This window comes from Rhagoletis zephyria, unplaced genomic scaffold, assembly GCF_001687245.7.
Source record: "Rhagoletis zephyria isolate East Lansing unplaced genomic scaffold, Rhagoletis_zephyria_1.1 Rzeph_scaffold_01756, whole genome shotgun sequence".
NCBI classification, from domain to species: Eukaryota; Metazoa; Arthropoda; class Insecta; order Diptera; family Tephritidae; genus Rhagoletis; species Rhagoletis zephyria.
This window is the reverse complement of record NW_016158840.1, coordinates 91,305-107,451: the sequence shown is the minus strand read 5'-3', so window position 1 is coordinate 107,451 and position 16,147 is coordinate 91,305. Positions and strand designations below refer to the sequence as shown.

Genomic DNA, 16,147 nt, shown 5'->3' with positions numbered 1-16,147 from the left:
GCTTGCAGTTTTTAAAATTACCTCCTTGCACAAATGAGAGTTTTTTTTCAAAATTTTAGTTGTGAATGAATAAATTAAAATTCAAATTGTCAAATCAATTTAAATAAAACCAAAATGGGAATCACTCTAGAAATTCTAGCATTTTGTGGTAAAACTAAAGAGCTTTTAAAAATGCTTAAGATTGCATTTAATTTCAGCTATCGAATGAATTGTATAAAAGATTTAACAGGTAAATTTTGGAAAAATAATGAAATTAAATTCCATTAAAACCAAATGTGATTTAAATGTACCATTTTACCATATAAAGGCATTTGTTATTAAGTTACGCATAATTTAAACTGTTAATGTTATTTCATTTTAAATTAATTGTTTTTTGTCATTTATATTTATTAAATTTTAAAACCTTAATTTTCCAAAAAACCTTCGTTTTGAGGGTTACATTTTTTTTGGTGAAAGTAGAGTGTTTTCTTAAGAAATTGCAGTTTTTTGGGAAAAAGTCCAGCGACATTGATTATTATATAAAAATAGATAAAGTGAAGCATTTACACGTAGAATAAAGCCCTTGAAGCGGATGAAGCGAATCAAGCAAATTTTCTTAGAATACCATAAAAAGGAGTTAAGTTATACATACATCACAGTAATCAAAATTGGTGTCAAGCATGTTCAAGCAGCCATTATTTAGTGTTATTTAAGTTTTATTTCGAAAAACGAATGTTTATTCAAGCAACTAACAATCTTGCCCTAGTTAGCATTATTATTTTTTGAATCACATAACAATGAACTTCATTCAGCTGCACTTAGAATAAAATAAATAGTGGAAGCTACATTTTCGATGAAAAGTAGTGTCAAGCATGTTAAAACAATCATGATTTAGTGTTACTCGAGCTTTTCTTTCCCCGAATTGTTTTACTCAAGAGTATAGGTATACGTAATTCGTTCAACAAATTTTGTTAATCGCATTCAATCATTCACTATTATATGTCTTTCAGTTGTTGTAAAAAATTTAAAAACAGTGTCAACCAAACACAAGCAACACGGTAATCATCAACTGTTTCAATTGTATGCCACAAAAAAGCGAAGTATTCTTCTTTTATCCCGAAAAAGGTAGTAAAAATGCATTTAATAAAGCTATTGAAATGAAAGGTAATATCAAGCATGTTCAAGCAACCACCATTTAGTGACATTCATGAGTAAAAACAAGATTTTACGCTAAAAAATTATACAAGCAACCACGAATCACATTAAAATGGACTAAAGCTTGCTTTTATTATAAAAATCTTTGTGAATCATCTTCAAGCAACATGTCAAGCATGTTCAAGCAACACGCCAAACACCGTAAATTTACCACGTTTTTGTTAAGTGACAAAATTGATAGGCAAACAAATATTTCTTACTTTATATATAACATTAATCATCTTGCAATAATGAATAAAATCATAGATACATATATTATCAAAAATTGTTCCAAAAACGTTCCTTTTTATAAAAATTTAAAATATATAAAATTCAATCAGATCAACAACTTTTGTTTTTTTTTTCATTTTGATATGAACAAAATTCCTTAGTACTTTTCTAGTTAGAGATTATAATTATTAAGAAAAAGTATCTATATTGATTCGAGATAAATGCTACGAAATTGTTCATGCAAACAATTTACGAATTTTTCTTAGTTTTGCCTTTTTTGAAGAAGATGTGCGTTATGTATTTGAATAACAAGCAAATCTGCTAACCGCATTCCTTACGAGTCATTTAAAATTTTTGCAAACATTCCACAAAAGTTGTCTCAAATTCCTTAAGCGCTTCTAAATAACTAATATGTAAGTGCCACGATGAAGTTTCTTAAAAAGCAGAAGCTTCAGCTTTTCCACCAGCTGCATACATATCGACTTGAGTTAAGTTATTCAAGTTTAATTTTCTTTAAAACAACTTTTACGGCTCTATTTGTTGTTGGCAATTTTATTTGGCAACATTTTATAACATTTTTGTTATGGCTTAGTTTGTTTTTGGTCACAACAAAAACATAACTGGAGCGCTGCAATACCAAATGTCTTGTATGTATAAGAGTTGAATGGAAAAATAAAAAAAAGTGCAGAAACGTGACCTGCTTTTGAGTGTGTTTAACGGTTCTCTGTGTGACTTCTACATACGTACATATGTATGTACATTAGGGCGGTCCAAAAATGCATGTAAAAAAAAGTAAAATCGTAGTTTTAGTTCTCTCATCCCTAGAATTGTTCTATGCCGAAAAAATTTGACTCCTATTTTTTTTATTTTAAATTAAAAAAATATTTAGCGCTCAAAGTTTTCCATGTATTTTATATGGGGAAAAAGCCATTTTTCCTGGAAATGGATATAGTTCGGAAAATTAATATTTTTCTATCTGAAAATTCTGTTTCTCTTCAGAAGACTTTCAAGAATAATTCACAATATTTTATTTTACCCTTTTTTAATATTAGCGATTTTTATTGGTGTCCCCATTACATTTTTAGGGGTTTTTAGGAGCCTTATAAAAAATAGCTCATAAATAAAAATTGGTTAAATATTGGTTTTCAAGAATTCTATACCATTTCTACGATTTTTTTTCCATATAAAAACCATGGAAAACTTTGAGCGCTTTGAGCGACCTGTGAAAATTTTTTGATTTCAAAACAAAATAAAAGGGGTAAATTTTTTCGGTATAGACGTATAGACGGTATAGACTAGGGCGTGAGAGTATTACAATTCCGACTTTAGATTTTTGGACCATCCTAATGTACATACAATATGTATGTAAGTATGAGAGGGCTAGTCTTTGTAATATGCATTGTTTTGCTGCAGCAAATCTCAAAGCTGAAAAGTTTTGAAAAAATGAATGGCAGCAGCACAGCAATGAAAAGTTGAAAAGTTTCAAGAGTAAAATGAAAAAAAGGTATTAAAGTAAAAAAATATAGGGGCAACGTAACAATAGGAAGTTAAAATAAAATGTGAAAATATTATTACAATCTAAAATTTTAAAATGAATTCATAAAATAACAATAAAATTTCTTAAAAGTTCCCCAAGCTTATATATTTTTAATTTTTGAGTACTTATATTTTCTAAAACTAATTTGATTAAAAAGTTTAATTTTTTTTTAAATTTTTTGTTCTCTGTTTGAAATTATTTTTTAGGACAAATTCCGCTGTTTAGTCATTTATCACTCAACCATTCTCAATTATCTTAAAGTCTACAGAATTGCCGGCCAGCAGAGCCTTTCGTAAATTTATTTTATGCTTTTTCTGCTACTCATCGTCTGTCGAGTTTATGGTAAAATTTGTGCATTTGTTAGACACATATTTAAGTAAATGTTTAGTGCGTTTTTGTTTCTATAGGATCATAAAAAGGCGCACTTGAATATTCTTCATCAAAATTTCGCGTTGCATTTCTCGTATTTGTGTTATTTTTATAAATAATATATCAGTTTATGACTTGTGGCTTATTTTTGTATTATTATTTGTTTTATTTTTTGGGATTTGTGGGTTATTGTTGTTTTAATTTACTTCTGGCTGTTTTCCAAATTGTGACTAATTTCTAAAATTGTTTGTAGTCGTGGTATCTGCTTTTGCATCTGTTTTTATTTCGCAATGTATTTTTCGTATAAACTTTCAGCAAATTTGTTTAAAAATTTTCACGAAGCGAATAATGTTACCATAAACAACTTCTTCGACTATATTTATTGGCGAAATATCGTAACGCGAAATATCGAAAAAATAATTCCCATAAAAAGTAAAAAAAAAAAACTGTTTGCACAGAAAATAAATATAATAATAAAAATTTCAAAGTTTGGAGAAAAATACAGTAAATTTTCATTAAAATTTTAAACTTTTTAATAAAAACAATTCATGTATGCAGTCTTTAACCCATTCGAATTTAGTATAATAAACTTGCAAACTTGCAGTTGCTGAAAAAGTCCGTTGGAAGAAAATGCTCAACACCGTCAGAAAAAAAATTTAAAAAATCAATGGAATTTTTTCGCAACTTAAAACTTGTAATTCGATGTACTAGAGATGAATGGTCTTTAGAACTGCACACTCGAATTTTTTGTGTAAATCTGATTATAAAGTTTGAAGTTTTGTTGAATTTTTCTAAATATTCTTCATAGTTTAGAAATTTGACGTTAATTGTTTTTGCTGTACAATGAGTTGTGTATATTTTTATAAAAATTCACGAAAAAATTTACCCTAAAAAAATATTTCTTTGAGTTATTTTATATTAGGGTGGTCCGACAAAAGTAAATTGGGTTTATTAATGCTAAGGGGTGGTCGCAGGATTGTTCTACACCGAAAAAATATACCACTATTTTCTTATATGGAAATTAAAAAATATTTAGGGGGTGCTCAAAGTTTTCCATGTATTTCATATGTGGAAAAAAACAATTTTTGGCAGAAATGGTATAGAAATCTTGAAAAAATATTTTTCGATATGTTTCCCTTTCGGTAATAAATAATACACAATTTTTTATTTAACCATTATTCAATTGTAAATATTTTTTTAAGGGGGTTTCATTTGCCCACCCACCGAACCTGCAGATGTTATCTTAACTTGCAGTACCCTGGCCCCCTAAGTCATTCTACCTCTTTCTATCTTAAATCTAAGTCCAATTACGTTGGCCTCAGCATTGTCATCCTCGAGATTGGATCCATCAGTGCACCAGACTTGGGAGCACTTGCCGATCGTTGGGATTAACTCTCTGCAAGTGTAATTTTTAGTTTAATTTCGGTAACGTTTTACCTGTGAAATTGAAAGCGCCATCATCAAGGAATAAGTCTAAAATTACCAAGTGTCCTTGAAAGTATCCCCTCATGCTGGCTAAATNAGCTTCTCATAAAAATACAATCGCCGTTCGGAGTCGGCGTAAAACTGTAGGTCCCTCCGCTTTGTGTGACAACATCAAGGCGCACGCCACAAATCGGAGGAGAAGCTCGGCCAAACACTAACATATGTGTAAGCGCCAATCTATTATTATTATTAGTTCAACTTGTAGTTTGAACTTGCGAAATTATCAGCGGTAGCGCAAACGAAGTCGTAAGCTGGAGCGTAACAGAAATTCTTATTAAAATCTAGATCAATCATGTAAATAGTTGCAATTTCAAATTGGAATTGGGAACCGAAATTGCGTGAGTGGTGGAAACGCAATGCAAGCTTTGATAACATAAAATTCGAAAGTGTTTCTTAAACACATTTTGAAACTGCCGCAAAGAGCTACTACGTTGCTAATTTTTATGCAAACCAATAAATGTAGATATATTTTTTTCTTCAAATACACTTTTCACGTCGCAATTTCCAGAATCCAACTACAGAGCTGTTTTGTCTCAAGATTGTTTACACAAATTTATCTAATTTTTAAAACGCTGTTATAGCCAGATATATTCAATACACCAAACACCAAACATATACCTTAACCGTAGAATGGTAACGCTAATGAATAGTCCGTTATTGGTAACGTACACAAAAGTGTTTGAAGTAAATTTCTTATGTTTTTTATGCATTTATTTGTTTTGTTAAAAAAAGTCTACGGTCATTCTTAAATAACATAAAGATCGGAATAGAATGCGCCTGTAATTTTTCGACCTTCGTTCACATGACTTAAATTGCTGTCATTCAGCACAGCTTCTATTTAATCTTCAGCGGGTGTAAGTCATACCTACACAGGTTTATACCTAGGCGACTGAATGATATACATCAATTTTACGTACATTGCCATTCTAGGGTTAAACTTTAAACTATTCGAATTTGTTAAACACGAAGCATTTCTTTAGTACTCTTTCTTCAAGAAAGGGTTTTAATTTTATTCCTGCTCTTTAATCTTATTAAAAATATACAAGCGGAAAACAGCAAATGGACACTAAATCGATTTTGTCCACTACTTACACACATACAAGTACAATATATAAACGGTAACAACAAAGACTCTTAAAATATGTCAATCATGACATTTGACTTGTTGACAATCAATTAAATGTTGTATTTTTAAGATGTCAACGTTGAATTGCAAAGTATTGCCTTAAGAAAATATCGATCGTGCGTGGTTGTTTAATTTAAAATGCGATGCGTCAAGTAATTTTAAGCCATGGAAATTGTGAAATTTAATTACATAGGTACCATGGGCGTAGCCAGGTAGGGGCAGGGGGGTGCTCGAGCCCCTACCCCCTAACTTTCAAATTTTTCTTATATATATATAAAATAGTACCCTGAAATGCCAGCTTAATAGGGTTGTTTTCTTTTTGGGAAACTGTACTCGAACCCGAGACTTTGTCAGTTTTTTCGACTAAAAGATCGTTATGCTTGGATTATAATAGTTCTAATTTTTTTCAATATTGTCTTATCGAAATTGTTTGCGATAAAAAATCCTTGTGATTGAATTTCGATTTTGCGATCAGATATGTACAAAAATATCTTATTTTTTTCCGATTAAAAAACTGTTATTTCAAGGATATTCAAAGACAAAATTTTAAAAGGGCATTTTCCATAACCAATTCGTCCTTATGCACTAAAAAATTTAATATTTTTTAATTCTACTTCTCTTTTATTTGATACCAATATTATTATTCTACATTGGACTGAATTTTTTCAATAATNACTTCTCTTTTATTTGATACCAATATTATTATTCTACATTGGACTGAATTATTTCAATAATTTTTTAAATTAATAATATTTTTGAAATTTCAACGTCCTTTAAAAAAAAAGCTGACGCCAGAGGGAAAAACTAAATGCTCATAGTGNAATAATATTTTTGAAATTTCAACGTCCTTAAAAAAAAAAGCTGACGCCAGAGGGAAAAACTAAATGCGCAGTTTTACTACATTTTGCTCATAGTTTCGCGAATATATTGATTTTGTTGTGTGTAAAATTTACTGTCGCACTGTGCTATCAATGTTTTAAGATTTTTCTAAGATAAAAATGTGTTACACTTGGATTCTACTGTTTTCGTTCATACTTTATATTTATATAGCTACGACTGGATTTCGATTTGGTCATATTTTTCCATAAAAACTAATCGGTACACCTAAATTAAAATTTTTTCGATTTTATGCTATTTTTTGTCGAATGCTGATATTTTATAAATTTGCGATGAAGACACCTAAATTCCAGATATTGAATAAATTTTTTCTTATATTTCATCGAAAGCTTTTTTCGATGGAAAGTCCTTACCCTTGGATACCAATACTTTGACGGTATTATAATTTTTTTAAATAAAAAAAGTTACTTTTGGTCTTAAAATTTTTTCGATTATATTGTATAGATATTTTATGATTATTTCGTTAAAAGTTGAGCTAAGAAGTGGTTACGCTTGAGTTCTTGTTTTGTGGTCATCATTTCCAGATAGTTTATCTTTTTTAGGAAAAAAAATAGGAATCAAATTTAATCGATACTTTATGATTTTAATTTTTCTCTTAATGCTCAATGTAATATTAAAGGAGCAACTGCAATTCAAATCTTAAAATAACGATTATTTTCAAACGAAAAAGTTCTTGGCAGACAAAAAATTAAAAACCGCTGACTCTTCCCTCGATTAATCGATTGAAATTTTTTTTGTCATCCCTCGAATTCTTAAAAATAAAAAAAGTTTCAAGCAATACTGAATATGTTTAAGACTATGAAAAAAATTCTCATACAAATTTCTATTAGGTATTTAAATCACAAAAATGTTTATGACAAAAATTGGGAATTTAGTCATGTCCGGGTCAATGGAAACCGTGTAATTGTGTTGAAAATAGCCATTAAGTATTTTCTAAAAACACTTTTTAAATACTAAACACTTTTTTTTTTAATTTGAGTCATTTCGCTTTATAATAGAAAAATTCGGCATAATACCACCTAGCTACCTAAATAAAACAAGCCTTCGACTATTTTGTATTATATTATTTTTATATTTATTCATATTAGTTTGGATTTTCAAAACTATTTCTTTTATTTATCAAAATTTCATGACACATTGAATTTAAAATATGGCACATTATTTACTAAAGGCATAACAAATTATGTATACCAGTATTTATGTCTAGACTTGTTTTTAAATTTCCCATTTTTTCGCTTATAGAATTAATCTTCTTAAACAACTTTCACACTTTTGCAGAATTTTAATTTAAATACTAACATAATTAACACACTCACACTAGTCTGCGCTTCGCACTGCCTCCACACAGGATTTATTTTCAAATTTAATCAATCTCGCTTCAATAAATTTTGCGGAACTTAATCAACGCCACCATCACGGTGTAGTTACATATATGTATGTATACATATACAGGTGCACATAAGTATAATTAGTAAGGTCTTAATGCTTCGTCGGTACATCACCCCAGCGTGCAAAGCCAGTCCCAAGTAATTACGTTGCATTTTCAGCGCAAATTATAGACCTGCGACCTTAAGCGCCACTTCTTGCCTTTCTCTCGCCGGTTTACCACATCCATTGCGCAGCATTAAATGCAACCATATACATATACATATACATAGTGCATAGATTGACTTGTTTATGTATTTGTTACCTACTGCCTGGGTTGTTGTTGCGCGTTTTGCTGGTGGCATTTCCGTTGTCGCAATTGCAGTGTTGATGGTGTTGCTCATACGCCATGTTTACCCAGCAAATGCCACGCGCAAATCGCCAAACTGTCCTTCACCGTTATTATTGGCTACTCAGTGCCACATGTGTACCTAGGGTATGTGTGTGTGTGTGTTTACGGTTGCATTTTGATTTCATTTTAACATTCCAGCGAATGTTGAATAGCTGACTAGCCTGACCGCTAGCAATTGTCAGTGTCAGTGTAATTTTTCTGTGGTATTGATTTTTTCGCTGGCTAATTTGCCACTTTTTTAATGTTTTATTGGCTTTTATGCGGTCAATTCATGGGTTTTACTTGTGGACACAAGCGTGTGTGTTCGTATGTGTGCTTGATTTTCATTTCGTAGTGCTTTGCTTGTACTTACTTAAGCAGAACGTGCAGTTTTATTGCTTTCTATAAGTTTATTTGTTATTCACATTGCTAAGTTTTTATACTTAGTAAGTAAGTAGCTTTTACTCATACTATGTATGTATGTATATGTGCATACATACCTAAATATATGTATACATATCTATTATTTATGAGCGAGAAATTCTATCTAATTATGCGTTTATTAATTTTGTTCCGTCGCGGTACAATACTTTATGTGACTAAATCCTCTTGCTCACCGCTTTTATCATTTAAATTTTATTGCTTTGTTTTGATTTCTTGGCGAAAAGTTCATGTCTACCGAGCAAATTTATTTATTTACTGTCTCCTTCCTTTTTTACATAATGACTTACACTTTTACCGCTTATTTGCTGTCTAGCTTCGCATTCGCTAATGACCTCTAATGACAGTGTCCGCGGCATTCATTAAATAATTGTATTTACTAAATATGTATATATACATTAGGGTGATCCAAAATAACTAACCTTACAAATTTATGGCCTTAAAAGAACCTATCTACTGAAAAGAAAACTACAATAAACTAAATTTTAGTGTAAGTTTTTTAATTTAGCATGAATATTTCCAATCATAACGCCCTAAAACTGCATATATATTTGCTTTTTACGACTTTCATAGCCTGTAAGTATTAAAATTTTGAGTCTAAGTAAACAACTTTAAAATAATTTTTTAGAATTTCATGCACTACAAGAATATACCAAAAACAAATTTTATCTCAAACGGTTCAATAGTTATAACATTTTTAATGAAACCAAATTTTTTTACTTGCATTTTATTAACATAGGAAATTTTTAATGCCCTTTTAAAACTGGAATACAAATTTTTCCAAATGGGAGAATTTTCTGCTTAGTAAATAGGCCCTTTTAAGGCCATAAATTCGTTAAGTTAGTTATTTTGGATCTTCCTAATGTACATTAGGCTGCATCCCTCTCCATATAAAAAAGAAATTATAAAATATATTATGATCTAAAATACTCCATTAAAATATTAAGATTTATGTGGCCTGCAGCCATTCGAAAATACTTCCAAAAATCGATATATAAAACAAAATTAGTTTGAAAAAGATTTTTGAGGTATTTTTAAATCGTAAGTAAATCTTAATATTTTCTTAAAATTTTGTCGGAGGTGATAAAATATCATTGGTTTTATAATTCCGGAGAAAACCCGCAACTTTTTTTTTGATGAAGCACCCTAATGTACATTCTTACTTTTTTAATTCAAGTATGATACCTGGTTTTTATTAAATATTTAAGATTTTTATGTGTTTCAGTTTTTTAAGAGGACTTAGCGAAGCGTTTATAAAGTGAAAATTTGTGTGAAAATGTTACTTCATAGAGCTCTTTAAACCTTTTTTTTTATTTTTTATGAATAAGGCTATAAGTACTTTTAAGTTTGGTCTATTACATAATATAGCAATTTTTTTCTTATGAAACGTGCTGGCAGTTAATTGAAAATTTTCATTAAATTCACATACGCCCTGCATCACTTGAATATGCACTTGAGATTTCTTCAAGAACCTGGCTTCTGTCTCTTGTAGGCATTGGAAAAAACTTATTACTTTTTATTTTCGGGTGCTATTTCCCTAATGTCAATATGTGGAAAGACTCCCTATTCGATTAACTTTTTAAATATTTCCAGGACATCACACATTTTTATAACCGGAAGACTGCCAATCATCAAATGGATTGTCTGACAAAATAACCAATTAAATTAATTTATTGTTCAGAAATGAACAAATCTGGTTCTAAACTCCTTCAATACTACCTAGATTCTTAATTCAATATTCGGCATATTAAACCTCCTAATGAAATCTTTGTCAATTAAAGCAGTTATAGTTAGGAAGTTTTTTGACCTCTTAATTTTTAAATTTTATTTATTGTATTGTAAAATCCAGTTCAGCGATACATTTCAGCTGGACGTTCCTGCAATTTTCGGATTACAAATATTAAATCAAATGAATTTCACAAACGGCTACTCAAATTTTCTATTTGAATTAAATAAGTACATACATACATATCTGTATACAGTTGTATATGAATGTATATATATATGTCTGTATGTATGTACGCATTAAGGTAAATAAACAAATAAATGTTTCTTTAATTGAAATTCATGAACAAAAAAGGACAATATTTGTATATGTATTCAGGCACGCACATAAATTTTTAGATTGCGGCTATTGTTAGGCGTGTTTTTTTAGCAGTAGAACAGTTGCTAGTTTTTAATAAANTTTTTAAAAAAAAAAAAAAAAAAAAAAAAAAAAAAAAAAATACACATGTAATAAATGTATGTATATCGCTCGTTTTCTGGAAGACGATCATTACTCAAATGTGAAAAAAATTCGATTGCTTCTCATAAGAATAGAATTGGTTTTTTTTTGCCATTTTACTCTTTTCCACTTTGCTTAGCCACTTTAGTTGGAAGAAAACGATCACTCTTTGAACAGGATAGGACCCAAATCGAGGCTTGATGACAGTTTTGTCCTCTAGATTTTCCAATTATATCTGTTGTATTTTTAGTTATTGTTTATTATTGGTCAAGCGGAACAACTTGACTTAAAACTTTAGATTGCTCTTTCACGCTTTTCTGATTTACATGCTAAGTTATGACGTTCTACCAGAAAACCGGTATTCCCATATATCTACATGTGTATTTACTTAACGCTTATCTTGGAATTCTGTCGCAAATTTAATTAATATGCTGCGTAATTTTTTATCTTTATGATAAATGTAGAGGCAAATACAAATGGATATTAGGGCGGCCCTTTAAATATCAGCATATCAATTTTTATGTGGTAGCCCTTTTTGTGTTCTAAGTGTAAAAAAAAGACATCTACGAAAATTTCAAATGTCGAAACAAATTTTTAGGGCTCGCTACCAGGGTTTGAAAAAATTAACTTTTCTTAAATCACAAAAATTCGATTAAGCAGGCAATTGAAAGACATTTACGAAAATTCCAAAATTGTAAATAAATTTTTAGAAATCGCTGGCGGGGTTAAATATTTTTTTTTGAATCGCAAAAATTCGATAAAACTAAAATTTTGAGTTGAAATATTAAAAATTTAACATAATTACATATTATTGAAACTTATTCATATAAATTCATGAACTCGCTGAGTTATAGCTGGTCAAAGCAACATTTTTTCGAGTTTTCGTGACTAAAAAAACACACTTTTCAAACGCTGATAGCGATCCCTAATGACGTACTTCTATTGGGCATTGAAATGACAAAAAATTGGTGCCATTTAAAAAATGCCATTTGGAAACAAACTTAATAACTTTTTTTAACGTAATGACACAAATATTTTTTTTATGTCCAAGTTTATCATTACAATTTTTGCCCTTTAATGCCTAGCGGAAATCCAGCATAAAGTTCTTTTATATACACATGTATGTATGTGTTTAGAAATTTTCATGGATGTCTTTATTTTGTGCGTATAACAAAAAAAAAAGATATGTCTCATGCAGTTGATATTTTTAAGGACCTCCCTAATGCATATACCTTTTAAAGTAAATAACATTGAAGGCTGTTTATTATAATACTACGAAGGAAATGAGGTTAAAGCTTTAAATCTTAAAGTAAATACATTTGAAGTTACAAATTTCCACTTATTTTACTAAGTGTCTGGCCGAGATTCTAAAATAAACAGAAAATATTGGACGATACCAAGGCATATTGAATAGATAGTAAAGAAAAGCATATGATTTAATTTTTGTGCCTTTTTTAAATTATTTGGTTTCTCTATAGTCAAATATGATTTATCATTTTTTACGAAAACTCTAAATAGTGAAAGTTTATTTAAATTTTTCCTTATTAAAAACAAACAATTGTAGGAAGAGGTGGATGGATCTTATTTTATTTATCTTATCTACAGAGTGTTTAGAAATCTTTATGCGGTACTGGTCAATGGTCCAGTGTCCAGCTAGTATTTCCATGGGTAGTTGAACGTTCGGTTTTAGGATTTCTAGAGCTCAACCAGCCACCGACATTGTAAAATCGTAGACCGTGAAACTTACCACCGCATGACGGCGATGATCGTAGTATCTCACTGATCGTCGAGATGAAATTGTCTGCGACCAGCTTAACTAGGTTGTAGCGGTTTTCCCTACTTCATCGATTCCCAGTGAGCTATTGATGCTTCTTATTCTCGGAATATTGTCGTTCCAGAGATTATTCAACGGATCAAGTTCTATAGCAATGAAGTGTTCCACATTCAGTAAGGCTGCCATCGCAAATTTTTTACAGTGTAGTGCCTGTTCCTAATTTTAAACAACTTCGTTCAAAGCTTTCCTTCCTTTGGGGCAAGCGCGTTGAACATCGTCGAAATTCTCCGAAGTAAGGCATGGCGTCATCTATAGGCTGTAAAGTCTTCCCACCACTTAGAGGAGAAATGAGCAAGCGAAGTGTTGTGGACCATTTTTCCTACGTCAGTTTTGAATCCGTCAGCGAGCATAGATTAAAAGGTGAAGAGAATATCGAAAATAAAATTTTCAATAAAAGTGTCGAAGCCCTCGAGTTCTTTGGGGTTCTATCGTTTTTGAAATAATTTACACCCAAGGTGAACTCAATCATCTATTCTAAAAATAGAATAATTACAAATTGCTGGTCGAAAAAGTTTTTAGAGAATTTTTAGAAAATTTAAGGTTTATGAAAATATAAAATTTATTTTAGTTTATTTTACGAATGTGGCAGCATACAAGTTGGATACAAATGACACTTAAAAAATAATAATTAACAAAACTTAAAAAAAAATAAATAAATAAATAAAAAAGGAAAGCCAACCAAAAAATTTATATCGAGAACTATTTGTACATATTTTGCAGTGACATTGCAAAAAATATATAATATAAATAAGTGGATCGCTGAAAAATAAAGTGTTGACCTAAAGGAAAGTAAAAAAAAGTATGAAAGTGCAGAGAACATACAAAAAGTGAAGATTTGTTGACGCTCCGAAAATTCTGAAATTTTTCCCCTGCTCTACCAAGCACATAAAACGTGGCAAAATAGCTGTGTAATACATCTCCAACAAAGGCAATGGGTGATGAACCCGATCGCCAACACACTCTACCTAACGGTAATAGTGATATCAATGGCACACACAACGCCATCACAACTAGTAGCAGCGGCAGCACAAATGGCACCGGCATCAATGCGCGCAACACACCCGCATCACCGGTGAACGATGAACGTGCAACAACAAGTCGGGGTGCATCCAATTCACAAAGCGCACAACGTCACTCAACGCCCACGCAACAAAATGAAATCAATCCAAATCGCATTTATCAAGTTGGAAGCAACGTCTTATATCGTGCCACTTCCATGGCCACCACTGCGGCACAGCTGCCAAAGACCTGCATGGAAAAGACGAACACTTGGTGTTTGAGACAATGGTGCAAGTTGAAGCGCGTGGTGGGTCAGCGTAGTCGCGTTGCGGATAGACCAGAATCGCAGGTGATATGTCAACGTTGCCGTAAGATTTGCAATCGTGTAGACGAAGTGTTTCGGGTACAGGCAACACGATCTGAAAATAATGTCGAGCCAGTAGCGAACGTGCCGATAAATACGCTGCCAAACGGGGAGGATACGACGGATTTTATTAAGCCAAAAGTTCAACCACCTTTCCTTTGTATCGCCTGCACGAAGAAGAAGAATGGTCAAATTGGAAGGAATGTAGCGTTCACCTGTAAGTGGTAGTTTAGTATGGTAGTTTCAGGGTTTATAAATTTTCGTAAAATATTTTAACTTAGAAATAAAAATTTAGGAGATTATTCGACTATGTTATCAATATTTTGTTTGTAATAACACTAACAAATTATAGTATATGTATCTATAGTATTTTATACAAGGTGCTAACGCGTTTTCATCTGCAATAATTTTTAAAGTACGTTATATCATAAATTCGGCACTAGATAGTGTGCAAATTTTATAATTTCTGGCGAAAAAGTTTTCAATTCAAAAATCTTACTGTGGTGTTATTTTTCTTAATTTTTAACAACATTCCATAATTAAAATTTTTTCCACTTGCCTTTAAAAATTTAATTTTTAAAAAAGTTTTTCCAACTATTTTGTTTTAATAATTTTTTAGTTCCTTCTTAATGTTATTCTTTTTTATATTTTTTTTAAAACTATTCAAATTTTAGCTTTTATTTTTCAAATTTCGATTAAAATTTTACTGCCTCATACTAACACTCTGAAAGTATCATATTTTCCAAACATTTCCTTTCCTTTTTTCAGAATTTGTTTAAATTAAACACAAGTCTCAAATCTCTTCAATTGATAGTATTTTGAATGTCTAACAACTTCCCTTTCCTCATCTTGAATCGCGTAGATAAAAGGTTTGCTATTTGATTCTGGCTTTTAAAACAATTTTTAATCATTATCTATTATTTTGTAAATAAAAACTTGCCTGTCTTTGTTAAAACGAATCTCCTCATAACTTATGCTTTGAATATTCAAAACTTTCTCTTTTCTTTGATTTCTTAATTCCTTAATTAAAATTTCAACCAAAAACTTGATATTCGCTTTTAAAACCAGCTTTTAACATAAAAAAAACATTTACTTTATATGTTTTTTTTGCGAATTATAAAGTTTCCTGTGTTTAAAAAAATTTTAAATTTGTTTCAAACGAAGTTGACTTCAACAAAACTTTTTCGAGAAATTATGTTTTTTGGAAATTACGTTTTATCAGATTTTCTTTGAATTAAACACTTGCGTGCTTAGAAAGCAACAAATCTCTTAAAATTATTTTCTTTTGAATATTCAACTGTTTGTTTTTTGGTTGCTTAGGTTAAATATTTGGTACCTTATACAATTTTTTTTTTCTGAAAATTATTATTTTTTTACTTAATTTTTTTCAGAAGTTTTTTTTTCCAAAAATAGTGAATTTATTTTTAATAATGGACCGTATGCATAAAAATTAATCAATTGCGTTTTTTTGATATTTCAAACCATTCGCTTAAATTTATTTGAACAAAGTGAGGAAAAGGTCTAAAATTTTAAGAAAAAGCATTTTTATACCCGGGCGCACTTGTGCACAAGGGTATATTAATTTTGTTCACATAACGGTTGTTTGTAACAGCCAAAACGAATCGAGATAGATATAGACAAATGTATACATAAATGATCAGGATGAAAAAAGAAATCGATTAAGCCATGTCTGTCTGTCCGTCCGTCTGTC

General features: G+C 30.4%; 1 protein-coding gene across 6 annotated transcripts in view; it reads left to right on the top strand.

The window, feature by feature from the left end:
• Positions 1 to 1,054: 1,054 nt before the first annotated feature.
• ATP8A (ATPase phospholipid transporting 8A1) overlaps positions 1,055 to 16,147 on the top strand; it is a 78,352-nt gene continuing 63,259 nt past the window's right edge. For 5 of the 6 annotated variants that reach the window (XM_017618975.1, XM_017618972.1, XM_017618973.1 and 2 more), the window contains exon 1: positions 13,642 to 14,653. In XM_017618975.1, the coding sequence (XP_017474464.1) occupies positions 14,005 to 14,653 (649 nt within the window). In that variant the 5' untranslated portion in view covers positions 13,642 to 14,004. Of the gene's footprint in view, positions 1,105 to 13,641; positions 14,654 to 16,147 lie in introns of those variants that run through there. The other variant, XM_017618980.1, reaches the window with a different exon arrangement.